Source organism: Balaenoptera musculus, chromosome 2, assembly GCF_009873245.2.
Source record: "Balaenoptera musculus isolate JJ_BM4_2016_0621 chromosome 2, mBalMus1.pri.v3, whole genome shotgun sequence".
Taxonomy (NCBI): Eukaryota; Metazoa; Chordata; class Mammalia; order Artiodactyla; family Balaenopteridae; genus Balaenoptera; species Balaenoptera musculus.
This window is the reverse complement of record NC_045786.1, coordinates 84,513,371-84,537,966: the sequence shown is the minus strand read 5'-3', so window position 1 is coordinate 84,537,966 and position 24,596 is coordinate 84,513,371. Positions and strand designations below refer to the sequence as shown.

General features: G+C 39.0%; 1 protein-coding gene and 1 long non-coding RNA gene across 7 annotated transcripts in view; one reads left to right on the top strand and one right to left on the bottom strand.

The window, feature by feature from the left end:
• LOC118890332 overlaps positions 1 to 24,596 on the bottom strand; it is an 86,003-nt gene that overhangs the window by 26,429 nt on the left and 34,978 nt on the right. The window lies entirely within an intron of this gene.
• SLC12A1 (solute carrier family 12 member 1) overlaps positions 1 to 24,596 on the top strand; it is a 93,068-nt gene that overhangs the window by 60,595 nt on the left and 7,877 nt on the right. For all 6 annotated transcript variants that reach the window (XM_036843038.1, XM_036843039.1, XM_036843037.1 and 3 more), the window contains 6 exons: positions 2,404 to 2,510; positions 7,175 to 7,257; positions 17,055 to 17,198; positions 20,014 to 20,145; positions 20,385 to 20,496; positions 22,221 to 22,307. In XM_036843038.1, coding sequence (XP_036698933.1) covers positions 2,404 to 2,510; positions 7,175 to 7,257; positions 17,055 to 17,198; positions 20,014 to 20,145; positions 20,385 to 20,496; positions 22,221 to 22,307 — 665 coding nt within the window. The remainder of the gene's footprint in view (positions 1 to 2,403; positions 2,511 to 7,174; positions 7,258 to 17,054; positions 17,199 to 20,013; positions 20,146 to 20,384; positions 20,497 to 22,220; positions 22,308 to 24,596) is intronic.

The following is a 24,596-nucleotide window of genomic DNA, read 5'->3' as shown; positions in this document are numbered from 1 at the left end:
ACACATTTAATGTAAAATTATCATGGAAGATTAGTAAAATAATAAATTTCAACTAGGAATGAGAGGACAGACACAAAATAAGAAGAGGGACTGAAAGGACATTGGTATGGGAAACAATTCATATGCTAATCCAGAAGAAATTGTAAAAAATTTCGACAGTGCATAAAGCTTGTTCACCTGAATTTCTTCAAAGAAAAATGGTGGAGTACAGAGGGGTCATGACAAAAAGGGCAGGACAGAGTGGCACTAAAGGGAAGCACTGACAACTACAGCATTTTTTTTTTTTTAACATCTTTATTGGAGTATAATTGCTTTACAATGGTGTTAGTTTCTGCTTTATAACAAAGTGAATCAGTTATACATATACATATGTTCCCATATCTCTTCCCTCTTGCAACTCCCTCCCTCCCACCCTCCCTATCCCACCCCTCTAGGTGGTCACAAAGCACCGAGCTGATCTCCCTGTGCTATGCGGCTGCTTCCCACTAGCTATCTATTTTACATTTGGTAGTGTATATATGTCCATGACATTCTCTCACCCTGTCACATCTCACCCCTCCCCCTCCCCATATCCTCAAGTCCATTCTCTAGTAGGTCTGTGTCTTTATTCCCGTCTTGCCACTAGGTTCTTCATGACCTTTTTTTTTTTTTCCTTAGATTCCATATATATGTGTTAGCATACTGTATTTGTTTTTCTCTTTCTGACTTACTTCACTCTGTATGACAGACTCTAACTCCATCCACCTCATTACAAATACCTCCATTTCATTTCTTTTTATGGCTGAGTAATATTCCATTGTATATATGTGCCACATCTTCTTTATCCATTCATCTGATGATGGACACTTAGGTTGCTTCCATGTCCTGGCTATTGTAAACAGAGCTGCAATGAACATTTTGGTACATGACTCTTTTTGAATTATGGTTTTCTCAGGATATATGCCCAGTAGTGGGATTGCTGGGTCATATGGTAGTTCTACAGATGGCCAACAGACACATGAAAGAATGCTCAACATCATTAATCATTAGAGAGATGCAAATCAAAACTACAATGAGGTATCATCTCACACCGGTCAGAATGGCCATCATCAAAAAATCTAGAAACAATAAATGCTGGAGAGGGTGTGGAGAAAAGGGAACACTCTTGCACTGTTGGTGGGAATGTAAATTGATACAGCCACTATGGAGAACAGTATGGAGGTTCCTTAAAAAACTAAAAAATCGAACTACAGCATTTTGAATAAAGAAATTATGGTATCAATGACCACATCCCCAAATTGTAGTCATGGAGAAGACTACATCCATACTGCCGTGCATCTGCCAGGGGCCAGATGACAGCTCTAAGGAGCTGTTCTGCTACCTGTACATTTCTAAGGGCAATACACCAAATGTGGTGGAGGCAAAGTTTATTCCAGGAACCCTCCATCAATGCCTATCTCTTTCCACTTGCTACTGTCCCCTCTAAAATACCCCCCTCTGATCATTTGTTTCACTCTTCCCATAACCCAGAATATCCTTCCTTCACTTCCACTGCTCTCCTTACCTTTACTTGGCAACATCTAACCAACCTGCAAGATCCAAAACAAATGCCACCTCTCCCATGAAACCATTCATGAATCCTTAGCTGGAATTCAAATTTTCTTCCTTTATGCTTCCATATGATTTCCTACTGCATTTGCACTTGAATTATAATTATTATATATCTCATCACCTCAACCTTATTCTAAGCTCCTTCAGGCCAAAGAATATGCCTCACTACTCTCTCACAGCACCTAACACAGCACTTTGCAATTAATAGGTGCTCAGTAATATTGCCGGATTAAATTTAATTAACTGGAAGCCGTATTCTGTCATCTAATGGGGGTAGTGAAACTTCTGATATGGAAGATGGTTATTCATGATACTGTCATGTAAGAGATTTAGGTTCTGGAAACATAGTTCAGTTATTCTTCAATAAATAATGTAAGTAGAAGTTTCAGCGATCCTTCTATATAAGAACTTTCCAAACATGGATTTTATTGCTAATGACATTATGGATACAGCAGGTGGAAATGAGCTTTGAACCACTAAGTTACAACACGCATGCCAACAGATAAGCCGACCCTCACTTGATTTTAAATTACTGAACCATTTTAATGAGTGTATCAGAAGAAATGCAAATGACTGCTAATTTAGAAAAGCTTCATTTCTGTCATCTAAAATCCATTTATGGCTGAGATGATTTAGAACTAATCTTTCTATTTTATGCTTGAGTACAGGCATGAAGGACCTGCACTAAACTGTAATCTAATCTTCAGAATCTTCAAACATTACTTCAGTGCTCTTTTGGACATTATTTTTCATTTGCAGTGGTAGTTTCCTGGCCTGGTAAGGATTGCCCATGTGTTTATCTCCTCTGTTTAGGCCTCAGGCTTAGGAAGAATGAAACCAAACACTCTGGTGATCGGATATAAAAAAAACTGGAGGAAGGCTCCCCTGACAGAGATTGAAAACTACGTGGGAATCATACAGTAAGTGATGGCTTTCAAGACGTGCTCTTGTTTATAAAGCACTAACCAGGGCAGTACATAACTGACACTGTTGTACAGAATAAATTGCCTGAGAAGAAGACATTCCCCTGGTACTCTGAATTCTTCACCAAAGTGAGAAAACATTGCCAGTATAATAGAACTTGAGGGAATCATAGCATCAGAGGAGGCAGGGTTGGGGAAATTTGGTGTCAAAGAAAAAGGTAAATATTAAGAGCTACAATCTTAAAACCTATTTATAAGAGCAAAAGCAAAGGACAGCTAGGTAAGGAAGGAATTGTTCTTTGAAAACACTTGGATCTTCGGTTGACTGGTGTGCTCAATTCAGTCGTTGTCTTATCCCGAGCCTTGGATAATGAGTTCACTACCCCAGAGCCTCAGCTCTCCCTTTACTGATGTAGCAGTGTTGGTTTATAGACAAAAAGTAAGTTCTAAAAGGTATGTGACATCTAATATCTAAAAATTGAAGAAGTCTTGGGAAAGGGATAATAATGATAATCCTTAAAAGACTAGCCGGTGCCAGGCTAATGTCCTTAACGTGAATTATCCCACTTAATTCTCACAAGAAGCGTTTGAAGTAAGTACTTCAAATGGGAAGTACTGTTCCCATTTTTAAAGTAGAGACACCGACATTAAAAATTAAGTAAAATGGGGCTTCCCTGGTGGCGCAGTGGTTGAGAATCTGCCTGCCAATGCAGGGGACGCGGGTTCGAGCCCTGGTCTGGGAAGATCCCACATACCGCGGAGCAACTAGGCCCGTGAGCCACAACTACTGAGCCTGCGCGTCTGGAGCCTGTGCTCCGCAACAAGAGAGGCCGCGATAGTGAGAGGCCCGCGCACCGCGATGAAGAGTGGCCCCCGCTTGCCGCAACTAGAGAAAGCCCTCGCACAGAAACGAAGACCCAACACAGCCAATAAATAAATAAATAAATAAATAAATAAATAAATAAAAAATTAAGTAAAATGCAGAAAATGACAGAGTCTTATAAGTGACAAAGCTGGAAATCTGACCCAGGACCAACTGAATTCAAAGTTTAAACTAATGATCCCAATGCTATGCGACCTCCAAAAAGTATATATATACACAAAGTATTACCTGGCTTGGTTCCTTCTTTTGAGTAAGAGAAAACAAATTCTACACATACAGAGAAGCTCAGGGTGTCCTCAGTGACCATTCTAGAAAATTGAGCCTTTCTTCCAGGCTTGAACATACTTAACCAGCTTTGTCTCAAGGGGGGCAATGTTAGCTACCCCTAACAGCCATCTTTTGTGTCAACAGCTCTGAAAATGGAAGATTTCCTCTGTCTGGGTTCTGACTTCGCTCTGATTTCATACCACAGGGTGGAGAACGTGCTGAGAGGTCTGGCTGCACTTAAAAGTCCTTAATACACAGGAAAGAAATCCTCATCCCTGCAAAGCAAGCATATACGCAGTGCTCCTTATACCAGGATCTGTCCTCCGGCCCCTGCTAGAATGAGCATCACATTTACCATTATTTGGGGGAGATTTAGGGAACATAACAAAAGTATTCTAATATTAGTTCTATTAAAAGAAGCATGGGGGGGCTTCCCTGGTGGCACAGTGGTTGAGAATCTGCCTGCCAATGCAGGGGACACGGGTTCGAGCCCTGGTCTGGGAAGATCCCACGTGCCGCGGAGCAACTAGGCCCGTGAGCCACAACTACTGAGCCTGCGCGTCTGGAGCCTGTGCTCCGCAATAAGAGAGGCCGCGATAGTGAGAGGCCCGCGCACCGCGATGAAGAGTGGCCCCCACTTGCCACAACTAGAGAAAGCCCTCGCACAGAAACGAAGACCCAACACAGCCAAAAATAAATAAATAAACAAGTAAATAAAGGAGTTCCTTAAAAAAAAAAAAAAGAAGCATAAGAAAATAATTTTCATCTTCTGAAATTATATGCATTACTGACCAAACATTCACTTAACAGTCCTCTTAACCTGGGGAACCCATGTATTAAATGTATCCTCCTGAATTGTGTTCCCTAAACATATAAAGGCTGGATGCCACGTGCTGCTATCTGGCTCCTGCTGGTGCTCTAAGTTCAGTAGGTTAAGGCTAAACCAGGTGATCAGGGACAGAATTTTGCCAGGCTTAGCAAACGGCATTTTGATATATTTTAAATCACACTCAGTTGCTGACTAGACATTCTTAGAAATGGATTAGATCCACACTCTGTCATCCAGATTCTTCAGTAAAATGTTGTCCTCACCTTTAGGAACAAAAAAGGGTGGGGCAAATAGGAAGAAATATGTGAATCTTCAGTCAAAGAGTCCATCAGTTGATACAAAATTATCTGAGTTCGTCTTCCAAACTCCCTACCATCCAAAACATTGTAAAAATTCAAAGGACCAAAATAATCAAACCCAGTAATATCAAGCTGAGGAGACTTCTGGCTTTCATACCAAATTAATGATTGGTCTTCTTGGTAATAAAGTTCAGTGTTAAGGTGGCTTAGATTTGTAATAGTATAAAACTTAGCTGATTTGGTGAAGTTAAATGACTTTATTACAACAGCACTGGGGTCAGTCAATACAGAAGGAAGACAATCAGACATCCATGTTGTATTTCCCTTTCTAACTTTTTTGTTCTGTTCTGTTTTATGATGTAAAGCACAGTATTATTATTAACATAAAGGGGTATCACTACAATAGTACAATATTTTACCATTTTTCTTTGACTAAAAGATTTTAAATTTCTGTAATATTCTTAAGTATGGTTTAATTTTAATTAAAATAATTGTATTAGTTTCCATGGGCTGCCATAAAAAATTACCTCAAACTTAATGACTTAAAACAACACAAATGTGTTAGCTTACAAATACATAGGTTAAAAGTCTGAGACTCAGAAAGAGAAAGACAAATACCATATGATATCACTCATACGTGGAATCTAAAATATGACACAAATGAACGTATTTACAAAACAGACAGACTCATGGACTTAGAAAACAAACTTAGGTTTAGTTACCAAAGGGGAAAGGGGGTGAGGGAGGGATAAATTAGGAGTTTGGTACTAGTAGATACAAACTACTATTTATAAAATAAACAACAAGGTCCTACTGGACAGCACAGGGAACTATATTCAATATCCTCTAATAAACCATAATGGAAAAGAATATGAAAAAGAATATATATATATAACTGAATCACTTTGCTGTACACCAGAAACAAATAAAACATTGTAAGTCAACTATACTTCAATTTTATAAAAAAGCTCAGACACTAACTTCCTGAGCTGGAATCAAGGTGTGGGCTGAGCTGTTTTCCCTTCTGGAGGCTCTAGGAGAGAATTCCTGGGCTTGCCTTTTCTAGGTTCTAGAGGCTGCCCACTGCTCATGGCCCCTGCCTCCATCCGCAAAGCTCTTGATGGGTCAAGTCCTTCTCACACCACATTATTCTGACCTCCTCTTCTGCCTCCCAATTTCACTTTTAAGGACCCTTGTGATTACACTGGGCCCACCCACATTATCCAGGATAGATAGTCTCCCCATCTCATGGGCCTTAACCTAATCACATCTGCAAAGTCCTTTCTGCCATGTAAAGTAACATATTCATAGGTTCCAGGGATTAGAATGTGGATGCCTTTGGGGATCCACAATTATTCTGCCTAACGCAGAATCCAGATATTTTTTGTGGAACACACTGTCTACTTTTTATAATCAAGGACACCTCAAACAAGATTTATCAGAAATTTACCTTGTGGCACTTTTGCTAGAATGGATCTATTTTTTTAAGTGAAGTTCACTTACGGTTCAAATTTTGAATGGATATTCATATTATACTGAACTTATTTATACCACTATTTGAAAATTCAGGTTTACTTTGGCTAGAGACTTGTTTGCGTATCGTGAGACAATCACAAACTGCATTGTTTCTGGGAAAGGACAACCGAACGGAAAGGTTCCTTGGGCTTCGTTCAATCCATAAACGATTGAACAAAGGAACTCCCAAGGAGAATATTTCAAATGAACTCAAAGTACTAATCAGTTTGCCAAATATTTAAGGGCAAAGAAAAAATGTTCTGCGAGAACACAGTTAAAAGAGCAAGGCTTTCTTTCCCTTCTAGATAATCTAATTCCATTGGGTTGGGTTTAGAGAAGGCACAACTGCCAATTTCAACAGGATAGAGTTGCCATGAAAAAGTGTTGCTTCAAATGGTCTCTCCAAAGTCAATGATAAAAGTTCCCTAGAGGAACTGGAGACGTTTTTAACTGGGAACTTGATGTCCAAAATGTTGTAGGATTCCTCCTCAATGGGTAAGAGGTTTGACTGATAATTTCAAAGGCTCTTTGCAGCCTTGAAACTTCTGTTCTAAATATTTCAGCAATTGTTTTGTTTACATTAGAAAAGAATCAAGTATTTTAAATAATCAAAATTCTAATCTTAATCAAAATTCTAGTTGATGGTATTGTTTGAATAAGAGTTAGTTACCTTTACTCAAAATACATTTTTAAAAGACATCAAGGGAAAACAAACAAACAGAAAAGGCTATCAGCTCCTGGCTATGTTTGAAAGTGAATTTTTGTAGTTTAATTACATTAAAATCCTAGAAGCAAGTTCAGTATTAGTCCAAATCTTGAGGATTAAAGGAGTCATTTAAATCACTAACCATTTTGCTTCCACTTTCAGTGATGCGTTTGATTTTGAGATTGGTGTTGTCATAGTCAGAATCAGCCAAGGGTTTGACATCTCCCAGGTTCTTCAGGTGCAAGGTATGTATTTTCTTTACTCAACCAATAGATATTCATTGAGCACCTACTCCCTGCCTGGCATTGTTCTAGGTTCTGGGGATAGCACAGTACCCAATACAGACAAAATCCCCAACAGTGCAGCTAACGTTCTTGTGCTGACACGAGCTGTGTACACTTTCCCAGTGTTTTCCTCATTGCTAATGCAAGTGGCCTTTGTCCTGCTAACCAAAAATATAGAATCATTCAGGGCAGATATCAATTATTCTTCTCGTCACAAAACCACAAAGCTAGCATCACTAAAAATAAATACCTTTGGTAAAATAAACTGCCAAATTGATTTTTGCAAGATGTTTCAGAAAATGAAGATTGTTTCCTCAGAAAACCATGTATTTTGTTTTTAAGAGTCTATGATCTGGTTTGTAGCTAACATGGAAATGAGCCTGAATGTATCATGCTGTGAATCACCAATCTAAGTCAGAGGCAGAAACGCTAATTCAGTTTAGTGATTCTGGTTTTTCCCTGTAGAGGATTCCATATACTACTTGTTTAGTCTTAGAGTTTAAACACATCCTCTCGTGTATGGAGTGAAGGACACACCTAAAGAGTCGCTAAAATATTAAGATAGAACTCTAATCCATTACTTATCTCTTTAGCTAAACTTCACAATAGAGTCCACTGACAAGATGACACTAAAACAAAAGGTACCTCTTGTGTACCAGGCATGGTGTATATGTCAGCGCTGGGTAGACTAAGACTAATAAGAGTCTGTAATCTCAAGACACTCACAGCCCCATGATGAAAATGGGTGTACTGTTAGTGTGATAATAGGGTATTATGGGAAAGAGAAAAGGGGCACTTAACTCCAAAAGGCTTCCTGGAGGAAATTACCTTTGATTTTAGATCTAGTGGATGAGTAGGAGTTAACCAGGCAATGTTGGGAGAGAGAAAAATGAGAGTTTGAGCAACAGTATTCCTGGCAAAGAGGAGAGCATTAGCAAAGATGTGAAGACACAGGAATATGGAGGAATGGGGTATATGGGCAACCGAAAGCAGATTCATGTAACTGAAGTGAAAAGTATGGGGCTTCCCTGGTGGCTCAGTGGTTAAGAATCCACCTGCCAATGCAGGGGACGCGGGTTCCAGCCCTGGTCCGGGAAGCTCCCTTAAAAAAAAAAAAAAAAGTATGAAGCAGACAATAGTGAAATAGCGAAATATGAAGCTGCTGATATAAGATCCTGATTTTAAAAGGCTCATTTGTCATATTAAAAATTGTGGGCCATATTCTATAGACAATGAGGAACTGCTGAAGAGATTTAAGTGAGGGAATAATATGGTGAAATTTGAGTTTTAGATCTCATACTCTTTCAGTTACATGAGGCACGGACGTGAAGAGGACTAGAATAGAGACAGAAACACAAATCAAAAAGATTTTTGTAATAGAGCCAGAGAAGGTGACAGCCTGGACTAGAGCAGCCTCTCTCAGGGGATGGAGAGAAAAGGACAGAGTACTTTGGAGGTACAAAGAGCAGCATTTTAGGCTTGATAGGATGTGTGGGATGTGGGAGAGGGAGGAGTGAAAAAATATTCTTTGGCTGACAATGAACGGTGGTGCTACCAATGGAAATGGGAAACACAGGAGGAAGAGCAGGTTTAATGAAGAGATGTCTGGTTCAGTTTTAAACAAGGTCCTGTGGGAAATCCTACCAGAATTGTCCAATAGGCATTTAGACAGTCCTGGTCTTAAAGGAGAAATCTGAGCTGGAGATGTCGAGTTAGATGTTTTGGGTCAAATTGTGTCCTCCAGAACTCGTATGTTGTGGTCCTAACCTCAGAATGTGACTGTATTTAGAGACAGGGCCTTTAAAGAAGTAAGGAAGGTAAAATGAGATCAGTAGGTTTGGTCCTAATCCCATGTGAATGGAGTCCTTATGAAAAGAGGAGATAGGACACAGACAAGCACAGAGGAAAGATCATGTGAAGACAAAGGGAGAAGATGGCCATCTACAAACCAAGGAGAGAGGCCTCAGAATGAAACCAACCCTGCCAACACCCTGACATTGGACTTCTAGTCTCCAGAACTGCAAGAAAATAAATTTCGGTTGTGTTCTGTCCAGTCTATGGTATGTGTTATGACAGCCCCACCAAATTAAGACAAGAGGCATCATAATTAAGGTGAAAACTGAAACTGTGACACTGGAAAATATAACCCTAAAAGTGTGTATAGTCAAGAGCCCCAAGGCACAGGAAAAGGGTCCCCAAGGAGGAGCAGGGAAGGAGCGGCCAGAGAAGTAAAGGAACCAGGAGTCTGTGTTGTCATGAAAGTCGGGAGCAGAGTGCTCAGAATGAGAAGAATTATCAGCATTGCCAAATGCAGCAAAAAATACCAGTAAAATTGCAAATGAAATATAATTGACATGGCACAGATGATCTTAGAACAATTTCTGTAGAGCGGTGTTGGCAGAATCCAGAATGCAGTAGGTCAAGGAGAGAATATGCGATGATGAGGCAGAGAATGTGGATGTGGCCCACCATATGAGAAGTCTGGAAGTTAAGGAGAGGAATGAGGTTGAGGAGGTTTCCTACAGGGAGACCTATAGACCTTAGAATGGGAGAAAGGCTTGTTTCCAGGCTGAAAAAGATGGGCTCAAGAGAGTAGGAGAGATTGAAGATGAGGGTAAAGAAAGAGATGACCATGGAGTAAGATCCTGGAGGAACAGGAAGAATCCAGGGAAGGGCATGAATGAGAGTTGGCCTAACACAGAAGAAAAATGCTTCATCTTCTAAAATTACAGTGAAGAGGGGAGGACTGATGAAGAGGTCTGTGGATTTGTAAGAGTGGTAAATTGAGGAAGATCATGCACAACAGTCTCAATTCTCTCTATGTAGTTGGAGCAATTTTGCTAGCTGTCTGCTTTTTCTCTAGTGGCACTTGGTCTCTAGGGTAAAGAGGATCAGGGTTTTGCCGGATAGGTTCACAGAAAGGAAAAGCCTGCAACAGATTTGAGAGTGCAGGTGCCTAATGGGTTCAGATTCTATTTGGGCATTTCATGATTGTCTGCATCCTAACAGAAGGGAACATGAGTGAATTAGGTGAATTTTTGTGATGCAACAATTCTTTTCTTGCAAGGGAAGAGGAGAAAGAAGAAGAAATTAGAAATCAAGCACTTGTAAACGATGGAGAACCACTATCTGATATGTATACTCTATGATTTTGTATGAAGAGCTTTAAAAAATAAAACTGAGAGTAGAGTCCATCCTATGCAAAATTGCAATATAAAGGTTATCTTTGGTGCCTTCGGCCTTCCTTTTTTATGCCCCTTTTCCTTTTCATGGACCCTTTATATCTCCAGGTCAGATATACTAATTCTACATGGTGTTCATGATTCATTTATATTCCTTCCTAGTAGAACTTAATACATTGTAGCAATAGTAGCTCAAATTTTTGAGCACTTATTATGTGCCATGTGTTATGCTTCATGTTCACGTGTAACAGTTATCATCCCAACTACCCTATAAAGAAAATACAATCATTGTCCCCATTTTACAGCTAATAAAATTGAGGCTTCCTTAAGATTCACAGTGCTAGTAATTAGTAGAGCTAATATTCAAACCTATGTCTGTTTGAAGCCTCTATTCTACCTTTCTAAAAGGAGAGCTAGAGAGGAAACGACTTACATAATGAGAAGCAGTGGTAAAATCTGAGAGATGGGAATGGAACAAGGCTATTCCTTCAGAAATGCAGCATAGAGGCTGCCTGACTGTGGTGAGATAGACATGATGTCGAGGACAATCACAAGAACCTAATATGAAGAGACCTGTTCTGTTAACCTTCTACATTTTACTTTAATTTTTCAGCCTTTTGTGCTGTACTGTTTTTCCATCTAAAAAAATGAGAACGCAAAATACAATTTGTATTGAATTATACATTTGCATTTGTTTTGTATGTTGATCTCTTCAAGCTGAAAGATGTGATGTAGCTCCCACCCCTCGCTACTCCATCTGCCAAAATGCACCGTCAATTTAGTTCTATAAAGCAATACAGCAAGCAAATTCTGCATGTTTCTGAAAGAATCCTGGCAGTGAACTGCATCCCCTTTTAATTTCCCAAGGGATGTATCTAATTTATATCAACTTTGATGTTTGAAATATTTTTGCTTCTTAGTCAAGAAAGGGAAAATGCAGTAGGATGCTAATAAAATAATTATAAGTACCAATTATCTAGAGTAAATGAAAAAACAGCGTTACACAAATACATGAACATGCAGAAAAACAACAGCATAATGATAGAAATTAACTTTACCCCACATTTCCATGCATTGTTTTGAAGTTACGTAATTTATGACACAACCCTCATATTAGATTTTGAATTGGAAGAAATAAGCTTGCATTTAATTGTATTATGCTATAATATAGGGCTTAATAAGAGCCTGATAAATCTTAAGTATTGCATTACAATATGGTAATGATAATCATTATAGCTTTTCCAAAACAGACACCACAGTGTCATCACAGATTATAATTTAAAGGAAATATTAGCAATTCAGAGTGCCCATATACTGTAGTTAATAAAGCAGTGAATAGAAATCAACTTTATAGGTGATTTACCAGCTAATGACAATTATTTCTATACTGTGTCTCAGGCTTATGTGAGGAGAATAACTTTTTATGTAAATAAGATTGATGCTCATAGCATTATTACCTGTATAGCGCAGCAACTCATCCAGTACTGATGGCTGATAGTTTCTCTTAAGAAATTAGTTTATTGCCTGACAACACAAAAAAATGCAGTATTTCATATTGTTCACTTCCCACGGGTATTTAGCAAGTTTGCCAACTACAACATAGAGTCCAAATTGTACTGGTAGGAAATAACGTGATGAAACGTGATTCGCAATATACTGCGGTCAAGTGTTCCACGTAAGTACTGCACGATTTATGACCATCTCAGAGCACGAGGGTTCTGCTGTGTCTGATAGAGTGGCTTAGCAAAATAAAGACAGATGGCAGTGTAGTAAATAATTACTTGATTGGAAGGCAACCACTGCAGGATTCCTTCCTGCCTTCAATTCAACTAGACTTCACCTGGGGTACGGCACATTGATTCATGTGAGCATTTACAGCTTTGAGTTGATTGATCAAGAAAGAATCATAATTTAATAATTAATAAAGAAAAAGCATGCTGTGAAGTTGGAGGATACGTGATTCCTCGGTGGGTTTCCCTGCTCTCTCTTTTGTTGTCAGATATTTGACTATTCTCTATCTTTCAGATTCAGACTGAACTGCAATGTGTAGACTCCTGCCTACTTCTAAAAGACATTGCTAAAAAAGAAAAAAAAAAAAGACTGGAAATAGACCATTCGAGGCAATCTTGACAACTAAACTGAATTTCAAAATAGTCACTCCAGTTGGTTATCATGCAATCAGTTTATAAAGGACTAGAAAATAAACTACTGTTCAAGTGGTTTTGGCATTTGCATGAGGATACAGCTCAGGATTCACTCTTTGTTTTTTCCTATGAGAGCTGTTTTGGGGAACATATGAAGACTCAGAAACTCACTCTCAACTGATAGATCCAAAAAGTCTAAGCTTTTTCTTCCGTCATTAGAACCTCTGGGATCCTCTTAATCTTGGCATGAGAGAAGGGCAGGCTTTTACTCTCTCTCCCTAGCTATGTGGCTTTGTAAATGTGATATAATATGAAACTAATATGCAAGATTCAGAGTCCCACCAGATGCCCAGGTGGTGGCGCTTTCCAGGGTAAGGGGCCCTTTCCTTGCCTCGCATTCTTCAGATTAATCCCACCTGTCCTACCTTCTGTCACATTCCAGCCTGGTTTGTACCATCAGCTGCTATCAGCCCCTCTTTTTATAACTCTGTATATAGTAGCATTAACTCTACTTCTTTCAAACATTGTCTTTTGTACCAACCCCCCTTACATACATACATACTGTACACACTCCCACCCCTGACAACAGTTCACATGTTTTTCTTCCTTTATAGAGATAATGCTGTCAAATGTATTGAACTGTAGGGAACAGAATTGAGCTGTTCTTTTATTTCAACAAACTATTCTTGAGTGATTATGGTGGTGAGCACTAGCAAGGCAGGGGCACAACTAAGAATGTGAGAGGGAGTCTGGGAAGCCTAAGCATAGGTTTGGGAATCAGACAGGCCTGGGTTCAAACTCAGTTACCCAAATGGGAATAATTATAGTACCTACCTCACAGATTTGTTGCTTGGATTAAAGGATATGATGGCTGCAAAGTACTTGGCATTGTACCTCAAACAAAATAAACTTTCAGTAAATGGGGGTAATGAAATATGACATAAGCTACCCTCCAGGAGTTTGCAGACTAGTGGGGTTATAACAGACATGTCTCTTAAAACTCTATTCCATGTCACATAGTTATAGTTAGTGGAATAAAGGTTGAGGAAGAATATTATGGAAATATGGAGTGTTACAGAAATTTCTCTGACAGAAATTTGAGGATGGTTTTTTCAAAAAATGCATACTGGGTATTTTTTCAATAGACAGGTGTTGGCAGTCAGAGCATATCACTGATGAACGACGGTAGGAGGATGAACACTAGAATTGGAAACAGAAGACCTGAGTCACTAGCTATGCAACCTCGGACAAATCACTTGAATAGTCTGAACCCAAGTTTCCTTCACAGTAAAATGGGGAGAACGAGGAGAATGCTACTAGCTCTGCCTGCATCCCAGTATTGGTGCTGGGATGAAATAAAATACTATTGGAAAGGGCATTGTGAATCCTGAACATCACAGTGTATGGTGGTGGTGGTGGAAACAGTAAAGAAATGAGTAGTTTTCAGTCAGCCTCGTGGAAATCAGTTTACATCTATCCATTCCTAACTCCCTTGCCTTATCTCTCCTGTGATTAATGGTACACTTTTGCAAGTCAGCTAGCCAGTACTCCAGCTGAAAGAAATGTTTGGACAAAGTCTACTCGTGATTTCTCATGCAAACAGAGGCAAACAGTAGGTCAGATAGCTAATTCAGGAGAATAGATAATCAAAATGTCACTTCTACCTAGCACTGAAAAGAGAAAAGGAGGGAGTGCACAGAAGGAGGCCTTAGATCACCTACAAAGTGAATAATTAAGAATTCGCTTTAATAAGAATTTGCAAAATCACTGTGAGTGGTCATACCACCGTGTGGATCTGAAAATCCAAGATGTCCAAGCAGGCAGATTTTAGCCTTTAGAATTGACTCTGTCACCCTCTGTCTCTGTCGTCTTTGAGGGAACTGCTGAATCTGACTCATTCACACAAAGTCTAGTTTTGTCTCTCAGGCCTGGGATTTTGCAGTTTGCCCTGTCCAGGATAGGCTTTGTACATACCTTTGAGCAAATTATTGGAGCAGCTCCCGGTTCACTCAGCCAGCTGAATCCTTACAAAGGAGGATTTATTTATTTTTCCTCCTTTGTCCAAATTAGAGGACAAAGAACATGGCAAGTAGTGGCTAATCACAGGGTATGCTAAAAAAAGAAAAGTAAAAGGACCCCCTCGCCAGTGTAACCCTTGCAGTTGCCCCCAAAGCAGCTCACAAATACGTGCCTTCCAGAGGACTGCAAAGAACGGGTGACCCCATAGCTGACCCCTGCAACAACCCACAGAATGGGTAATAGCTAGTGACCCATCACCCAGAACAGTGATGCTGCTTTTCTGGGGCAGCCTGTCATATGTACCCATATCCTTAGAGTCTTCTCTTTAAAATGACAATTTTGAGGGGACCACAGTTTTGGGGAATTAACTTGGCATTACACCATGTGCCTGAGTGTTTAGGTTCATCTGAGGATAAAGAGTTGGAGGTTAATAAAAACAACTCTGAAATAATAGCAATAAGCCAACAGCAGAAGGTCTTCATAGAGGAGAGCATACAGAATTTGGAGTCAAGCAGACTTCTTTGCACAGGAACCCTGTTATTTGCTGGGTGACATCAGACAAATTACTTAAACTTTCTGAGCCTCAGTTTCTTCATCTACAAAATGAGGATAATAATAGTAACTTTCTCAGAGTTGTTTGGGAATGAATAATATGCAGCACAGTCCCTGGCACCCAAGAGTGTACAATAAATATTAAATTCTAAAATAACTCCCAGCCTTCTCAAAATACTTGATTTGCTTTGCATGACTAAGCCGATTTCCAGAAGTTGCATCAATACACTGCCTATAGAAATGCACTCATTGCTTTGTTCTCTAAGGAGCAACCAAGCACTATTCAGGAGCTGTTTATTCTTTTTTGCAACACTAGGAGGGTGGGAAAGGCGAAGGGTTACAATTTTCCATTTCACAGATAGGAAATCAGAGGCACAGGAAAAGTAAATGACTTGCCCAATGTCACATAAAGCCAGGAGCAGAGCTGTAATAGGTTATGACCCCCAGTGCAATGCAGCTCGTGTTCACCTTTTGAAAGTCAGGGGTAAGCAACTCCTGTCTAAGCTTTAATACCATCTATCTGATTTCTTAGATTTTCTATAGCTGCTTGCTGGTCTTGAGAACCTTTGAAGCTTTGGGGAAATCACATGGGTGATTTGACCTTAAATCCCATGCCACCGGCAAAAGATTAATTGCTAGCACCTGGAAAGGGGCCAGACAATTCTGTGTAGCTGAATAACAGCACCATCTAGGGATGTGACTGGCCTGACAGATTTAGTTAGTACAAAATTGATAAATCTAGAGTTTGTATAGCTTCACTTCCCAGATAGATAAGGCAACAGGCTCCGAGGGTTGACATTTACAGTAGCCCTACCTGTGTTTCATGACACTGAATCTAGGTTTTCTACTCTCTTCCTCGGAACCTGGCTCATTTTCTAAGGCTCTGTCTTTAGTAGGCAAGAAGATGAGGGACTCTGACAAGAGTGCCACCTTACGACTGTAAGCAAGAATGCCCATCATTCTTTAACACAGCCATATGATTGCCTTTAAAGTCTTATTTACCCTGATTCAGCACAGGTTAAGGTCAGAGAGGGATGCAATGATTACATAGCAGCTAGGAATTTTCCGTCACAATCAGAATCCAAAAAAGATAAAAGGCAGCTAAACGCAACATAAAAGCTTGGATAGTAGGTCTAAACCCTGGACAGGACATTTGGCACAGCTTGACTCTTATTCCAGACTCCAGTGTCATGAGGCCCTTTTTAGCAATGTGGATTCTGACAGGCACACAGAAACCTCAGCTTTTATTTCTTTTGCTTTGGTCACTCACTCCAGAAAGTATTTTCCTTCTTGGAAAGAATTGTTGGTGGTGGATATTTTTCACTGTAATTTGTACTTGGAGCCCACAGGGTTTATTATTAGATATGGTTCTCTTTCCTTAATTCTTGTTCTCTAGTTTTATGTTTCAATTCAGGAGGCATTGCTCTGTGCCTGATATACACCCAGTATACTTCCGTAATTTTTGTCACTCCCAGTTGTAAAATATCTGGCCCAGTAGCTTAGGTCAGTAAATCAGTAGCTTTCGGTGTACAAGATCTTATTACAGTGGATCTGGTATTTTGTGTTGCCAGTAGTAAATAAAGATGGCATTAAATAGCCTCCCTTGCCCTCACACATAAAAAACCCAGTGTCTTCATGTATTATAACAACACATAGAGTCATTTTTCTGAGCTAGTTGTTACTTTCTGAATACAATTTAGTGATATACGTTATTTTAATAATCATTCAGAAAAATCATATTATGTATAAATAATCATTTAATTGCATAGACACCATTTTTAATATTAAAATCGTTAATAAGATTGTTCCTAGAAACTTCGTTGCTCTGAGCAGAGTAAGTGATTTTGTCTTCTTTCATCAGATGAATTAGAGAAATTAGAACAGGAGAGACTGGCCTTGGAAGCCACTATCAAAGATAATGAATGCGAAGAAGAAAGTGGAGGCCTCAGAGGCTTGTTTAAAAAAGCTGGCAAGCTGAACATTACTAAGCCAACTCCCAAGAAAGGTAAGTGCCTTTAAAATTTACAGGAAAGATTACAAGACGAGCCACGACTTGAGTGTCTATAGGGGTCAGTAGTCAGCATCTAAGACGTTGGGGGCATTGAGTGTAGGTAAGGACTGAAAGATATTTCCTTAAGAGAAGATAGTATGGCTAAAAGGTAGAAGCTATTGTCATTTATCAACAACATTCACCCCTTTGTACCATCTTACTGTAAAAACTTTGTTTTAAAATAATATTTGGTTTGGGAGTCATACCGTGCTTAAGCAGATGGAACGTCATAAAATAGAAAATTCTTAGTTAAGATGTAAAGGGGACAGAAATTCGTGACCCAGCCCCCAAACTGGTTTATCTACACCCACACACCTCACGCACACCTTGCAGACATTTCAGGAGATTGAAAGTCGACGGGTACAGGTAAATAAGGGATCCAGATAGAATTCTAATTTCAAAAATGCATCTCTATCACAAACCAGAATTCCGGACTTGGAACTTCATTGACACTAATTACCTGCAGATCTTGGCTGAATGGTACACTTATCTCTGAATGTTCAGTATACATTCCAGAAATGGAGGACCACAGAATGAGACCTTCTTATAAGTTTAATAAACAGGTGATTCAAATAACTGATTTTTTGGAAAATTGCTTTCTTTCCAGAAACGCTGCCGGTTTGAGTTTAATGAGGTCCACAGCGACCTCTGCTGGTAGAAAATTAGAATGTTAACATTTTTTTCTTTCATGCACAAATAATCCTATATAGTTACTGAAGTCATTCACTGGTGTAAGGCCCAGGAAAGATCATTTCTCTGGCAGGGTCTCCAAGTCAAGTAGCAAGATCCAAATTGAGACTTAGCTGCTGGTCTAGGTTAATAAGAGCCAACCTTTCAAAGAGGCCCTTCAAAGAGGTTGTCTCCTACCCTGGAAAAGGTTTGGTTCTGTTTGCTTATTTTCCTACTGTGACCCAAGGACTAAATTTAACCTGTAATACAACATTTTTATATATTTACATAGAATTATAGGAAATCCAAACATTTCCCCTCTTCAAACACTAGAGGTACCCTTGGGTGCCAGGAACATTCCATGGACTAGGGGAGAACCTACTGTGCCTTTGTCCCCTTAAAAGGACATTTTCTAGAAAAATGATGTGTTTGAATCCAAAGTTGGAGTTACATGAGGTCTTTCAGGGTGTAAATATTAGAATAAGACCATCTGGATACTAACTACTATCTTCTTTCCTTTTCAATTATTTCGTGTACCCATGAGAAGAATTAACTATCCATTGAATCTGCACTATGCAATGGTACAATCTGAAAAGCAATGGAAAATTCAGAAGTCATAACCCATACTGTTCTCTAGCTGATGGGGAGGAGGGAAGAATTAAGGTCCTTATTAGTGAAAGTGGGACTCATTTATTCTAGAACGCTGTTTCTGCATCGCAATACTTTGGGCAAAAATGTACACCTCTGAAAGTCAACATGTCTCATTGTTCAGAAAAGCAAGATTATGTTATGTTTTGTTTCCAACACCTAAATTTTCAAACACAGCTCTGAAGTAGGCCCCTTCACTGCTCCAGGCCTTTGTTAGCTGACGACTCTTCTGAGTTGGGACCAACTCTGCCTCCAGGCACTCATACACAGTCCTCTGGATGCTTTGATTTGCATGTAAGTGGGGGCAGAGTTTGGTCCGTTTTGTAAAGATATTTAACTTTCTCCCTTAGCGGTCCTAGGGAGATACAAACAATATGAGATAATTGCTTCAGAACCGACAGGCCCAAACATGAAAACAACAAAAGACGGAACAAAGCACCCTCAGAACCTCTTAGATCAGACAGGAAGCTCTGAAGAGGCTGTCAGCTCTACTCTAAGCACTATGCTGACACCATCGCTTTGAAATAGAGCAATGAAGTCGCAACTTTCAAAGATGTGGAAATGAGAAATAATATATATGGAGTAGGAAAGAAACCCCTACTGGGAAATAGGAACAACGGTTCTGAGCAAACACTGCCCTAGTTCCCTGGTACACTTTTGCTGTGTCCATGTGAGGGTGGAAATTGCATTAAAAATTTTTTTTAAAGTACTTTATGTACACTCTTAACTATAACTCAAGAAAAGGTATTTTTAATCATATTTCCTGGCTTTTTCATCTCATTCACAGAGATTCAAATAGCTCAAATGGCTTTACCTTAGAGTCACAGATTCCTTGAAGAGAAAACAGAAGAGTAAGCCAGGCCCACATTAGGACCAAAGGGTCATAGAGAGTCAAGATGCTCATGGTCCCTGGCAACGTTTATAATCCAGACATTGATGGAATTTACACCAAAATTGCACTCAAATGAACAAATTGTCTAGTGAAGGAGTACTTCTGATTCTTCTGCTTATCTCTAGAAAACCAATAACCACATGTTCTACTTTTAAGTACATCTGAAAATATAAGTTGCGTTATACCTGAAATTTGGAAAAATCGGGATATTTTGGCTTTCGTATCAGATAATTTAGCATTGTTACCTGTCTAAATAATAGTTCTGCTCTGAGAGACATTACTAAGGATCTGAAAAAAAAATCTGCTGCTTTATAATGAAAACTGTAATCATAAGATCAATATCAAGTTTTTCTGAACTATTGAAGGTGATCTAAATTATTGTGGAATTTGACCTTCATCTCTCCTTTTTTGGAGAATAGGACTCACTATTTACCCATAAGCATAAAAAACACTTACAAATTCATGACCCTTCCTCTATTTTCCTGAAGAGATTTATTAGAAAGTTATTTTGCTTCTTTCCTCAAAAGACAAATGGATGTACTACTTTCTCTTTCATTACAGACAGCAGCATTAACACAATCCAGTCGATGCATGTGGGGGAGATCAACCAGAAACTGGTGGAAGCCAGCACCCAATTTAAAAAGAAGCAAGGAAAAGGCACAATTGATGTTTGGTGGTTGTTTGATGATGGAGGTAAAAAATTCCAGAATATACACTAGGGAGCAGAATTTCTATGTTGATAAATTTAACAAACTGCATGGGAACGTATATGAAACGATATCAGTTAAAGAATAACATTTCCGTGTTCTCCAAAGATTTAAATTATGTAGGAGCTATGAGTGTGGGAAAGACTAAAGATATGAAGCTACTCATTTCCTTTCAGTTGGATATGCTCATTCTTTTGTCATAATCTACTCTTTTTTTGTTGTTAGGGTTAACACTCCTTATCCCCTATATCTTGACTCTCAGAAAAAAATGGAAAGACTGTAAATTAAGAATCTATGTCGGAGGGAAGATCAATCGCATTGAAGAAGAAAAAATTACGTAAGTAATTTATCACTCCTGTGTTTGGATGTTTGCTGTTTTAATGCTTTAATTTTAAGAATTGTAAGCATCTTTGAGGCACAATAAATTTAAAGACAAAGTCACCATGATAGGCCTCAAGCTTACTTGTTTCTGGTCAGTAAATTATCTGTGTAATTTTTCTAATCATTGTCTTCAGTCCTTTTATCCCCTTCCACAAATGCTTCCAACAAGCATTTGGCACAGAAGCCTCATCTCAAATCTTGAATGAGAGTATCATTATCTTGTATAATGTTTATTTTGTTCTGACTCGTAAATGCATCCAAGAAAGGAAGAGCCTGAAGGCATTTGTGTCCAATAGTTTCTTCTGGGAGATTCAAACCTATTAATTCACAGCAGTCACTCTAGCACAGCACACTTAGGAGAGAACAGAGAGACTGCATCTGGTCCAAGCCACAACTCTGCCACCAACAAGCTGCAGGACTTCGCAACAGTCACTGCACATATCTGGGTCCCCAGTTTTTCACTTGTAGTGTGAAAAGTGTTTAAATGGATGACTGTTGATAGCTCTTCTAATTAAAAAAATAAATAAGTCCCACGGTGTAAGTCTGTGTCTTTCTTATTACTTTAGTCATGGAGAGTTGATCTGTAGTTGTGAGAGCAACAGGCATGCCGAGAGTGTGGTGCATCCAAAGGTCTCTGGCGGAAATCTGGAGAATGACCTTTGGCGGCACTTGGTCCCTCATGACATGCCTAAGTCCTAGCCCTTCCTGGAACTGCTACTTCCAGAAATCACAAAATAATGACTGGCTCTTATTCAGTAGTTTTTCACATTTTCTCCCCCCTCTTAGAAAGGTATTAAAAATATTTAATTCCTCGTAAAGAGAGTCATACTAAAATGGAAACTAACATGAGGTCTATAATAATTTATATTTTCTTAGAGCCTCTAGTACCTTATTGGGACAAGTGATAAAATTTGAAAATGGCTGGTGGATTAGATGGTAGTAGGGCATCAGTGTTAAATTTCCTGATTTCAAAAACTGTACTCTGTTTATAAAAGAGAATGTCCTTGTTCTTAGGAAATACCCACTGAAGTATTTAGAGGTAAAGGTGCCTGATATCTGCAACTTACTTTAAAATGGAAAATAGGTAGGAGGTAGAAAGCCAGCAAGCAAAAAATATATAGATAGACAGATGTAGATAGAAAAAGAGAAAAAGAGAATGACAGATCAAATGGGGCAAAATATAAACAATTGGTGAATCTGAGCTTTCTTTGCACTATTCTTGTAACTTTTTTGTAACTTTGAAATTATATCAAAATGTTCAGTTTCTAGGGGAAAAAACCTTTAATCTATAATGATGTAATATATAATAATTATTAGTTTGTCAGTAGTCTGTCAGTAACTCTATAAAAATTATCCATAATAGTCAATAAGTATTGGAACTTGCTCTCTTTTTCCCAAATGATAAGGAAGAGTGGACAGCTCCACATTATCTTCCCTGAAACATGAATGCAGAGCTGCGTTTGCTGTTTCCAGTGACTGCACGTACAGAAATTTCTCTTTGCCTTCAATGGAATAACTTGGTCCACATTTATCTGTATTCATCAAGTACTGTAATGAAAATCAAACACTAACCGAAGCCTTTGTCCGAAGTCTAAGCTGAAATAAGACATGAAATCAAAACTCTTTGATTGAAAATAGCTAAATATGCAATGATGAAGTGTTTCTCTCTTATATTTTCAGAATGGCTTCCCTCCTGAGCAAATTTAGGATAAAATTTGCAGACATCCATGTCATTGGTGACATCAACATTAAGCCAAACAAAGAAAGGTATGAAATATTTAACAAGATCCATTGTTTATTCGTGGTACTCTCTCCTCTTCTGTGTTGATTATTAGAAGGTAAAACTGTTATGGATTTACTGCAGTGACTCCTGATAGGATATAATAAAAAGGGATTTCAAATAATCATGACACAGAGCTATCACGTTCTAATGGAAGGAAAAGGTTTTAAGGTGAAGATGAGCTTGAGAGGAAGAATTGTTGAAACACCATTTAGTTAACATTTTAGAATTGCCCTTCATGTTATTGGTTTCTATGGTGGCAAGAGTAACAGGAAGCACAAGCTCAGACAATTCTGACCTGAGCAGTCAGGGTAAGTTTTTACATTACTGGTGGGGCATCCTGAATGGGAAGCCTATGAGAGCCCCTAAAGGGGGTCTCTAAAACTATCTGAAGCCTGGCAAGAAAATGTATTGGTTCCAAAATTTTTAAATGAAAAGCATTGAAAAAATTGTTTAAATGTCTTCAAAAGAACATCGTTTTAACTTCATTGATTGTTAAATTTGTCAACTCCATGATACTTGAAAACAATTTGTAGGTAGATCTTAAAAGGAGTTCCCAGAGGTGTAAGAAGATTGTCTGAAAATCATAGCCAATTATAAAGTACTTAGAGCAATGACTTAGCAATTATAAAATATTTTCCATTGTTTACAGTCCAAAATCATATTTACTGTTGCATCTAGATGCAGTTTAATACATTTGATTTGGTGTGGAATGGGGTCTCCAAGGGTTAGAGTAGAGGGAGACACGAAGGTCTCAGTATGGCTTAGGTCCTTGCTGGACTCTTGGACCTCTTCTCATTTCTGTTGACCATCATTTCTCCTTCCTCCTGCAGTTCTTCATGGATTGCAATTCCATATTCCTTGAGCCTTCTTGCTCTTCCCTCCTTTTGATTCATTGTTATCCCAGATGAGCTTAATAACTAACTGAAAATCATCCAGATTTAAGATGCATTCTTACTGACCAAATGGCAACCTCGAACTTCATATAGTTTGAGGGTATTCATGATTCCTCCAATGTTATGGGCCAGTTAAAACAGCTTTATGAAACATCTTAACTGTGATAAGAAAGCTATAATTGACAGGGTTAACCTGGATTATTACTATGTAGTATTTCCTTACATCATATATACCACTAATGCCTTTCATTCCTGTATTTCTACAGTTACAAACAGTTAAGAAAAATTAAGAACAGATTTATCCTCCTTGGTAAATGGAATTAACATTCTGATATGAAGTGAACTGTCATGTGGTAACCTCTGGTTGCCTTCCACATTTCACTTGAAGAATTTTAATTCCTAAGTCGCTGCCTCTTGGCTTTTGCAGTGATGTGATCAAAAGGGCTCATCTTATAGCTCTAATTGGTGGGAATGCATTCTCTTTCATAACACAGCAGGTCCAGTGATTCCCTAGTATGTGCCACTTAGCAACAGGCCAGAGCCTGCCAGCGCTCTGCAAGTACAGGACCACTTACTGTTGTCTAGAGCACAGGCACAGTGTCCCCTACTGACTTTGGATTTTCTATAAGCCCTGGCTCAATGCTGGGCACAGATCAGTCACCTACTTCTTGTAGGTGAATTCTTCTTGCTGTTGTTTGTCTTATCAGCAGCTAAGGACTGTCTGTGCTTGCTGATTAATTTGTTTCTATATCCTTTGCCTCTTTATCCATCAATATGGTTTTCTCTACCCAAGTTCCTGTTTCCTTCCCTCTCTTTTGTGCTAGTCTCTGCCCAGCTGCCGTGGTCACCTGCTGCATACCCATCCTTTCTGTCCTATCACTGAGGATGCCGATGTATCTCTTTTACTAACCATGCCTCTTCCTTCTTTGAGTGTCCATCACAGGCTAGACACTCTTCATCTTCCTACCCCTGACCTTTGTTCCATGGTTTCCTCTTCTCAAGGAGAAAACTCTATGCACAGTCGTAAGAAACAAAGGACCCAGGCATTTGCGCCTTTGCCCTGGTATCTAAGTTTGACTTTAGACGCCATTCTGATTTGGTGTTTCTTACATATCCTCCACATGCTGCAGTGAAGAGATCTATTTCCCTTTCTCAGGAAAAAAATAAAAAATGAATTAGTTTTCACAATTGTGGAGATTCTCTCTGTGATATTTCAAAGTTTTGAGGAAGATGCAGGAAAAAAAGTCCATTCTTACTAGAATAACTGCAGTGAATGTACCCTGGTGTGAAGACAAAAGGCCACCAAGAAGAGGTGTGCTGGAAGTGCCATCCTTCTCTCTTCAGTCTTCAGCTATAACTGATGCCCTATTACTCTATAAA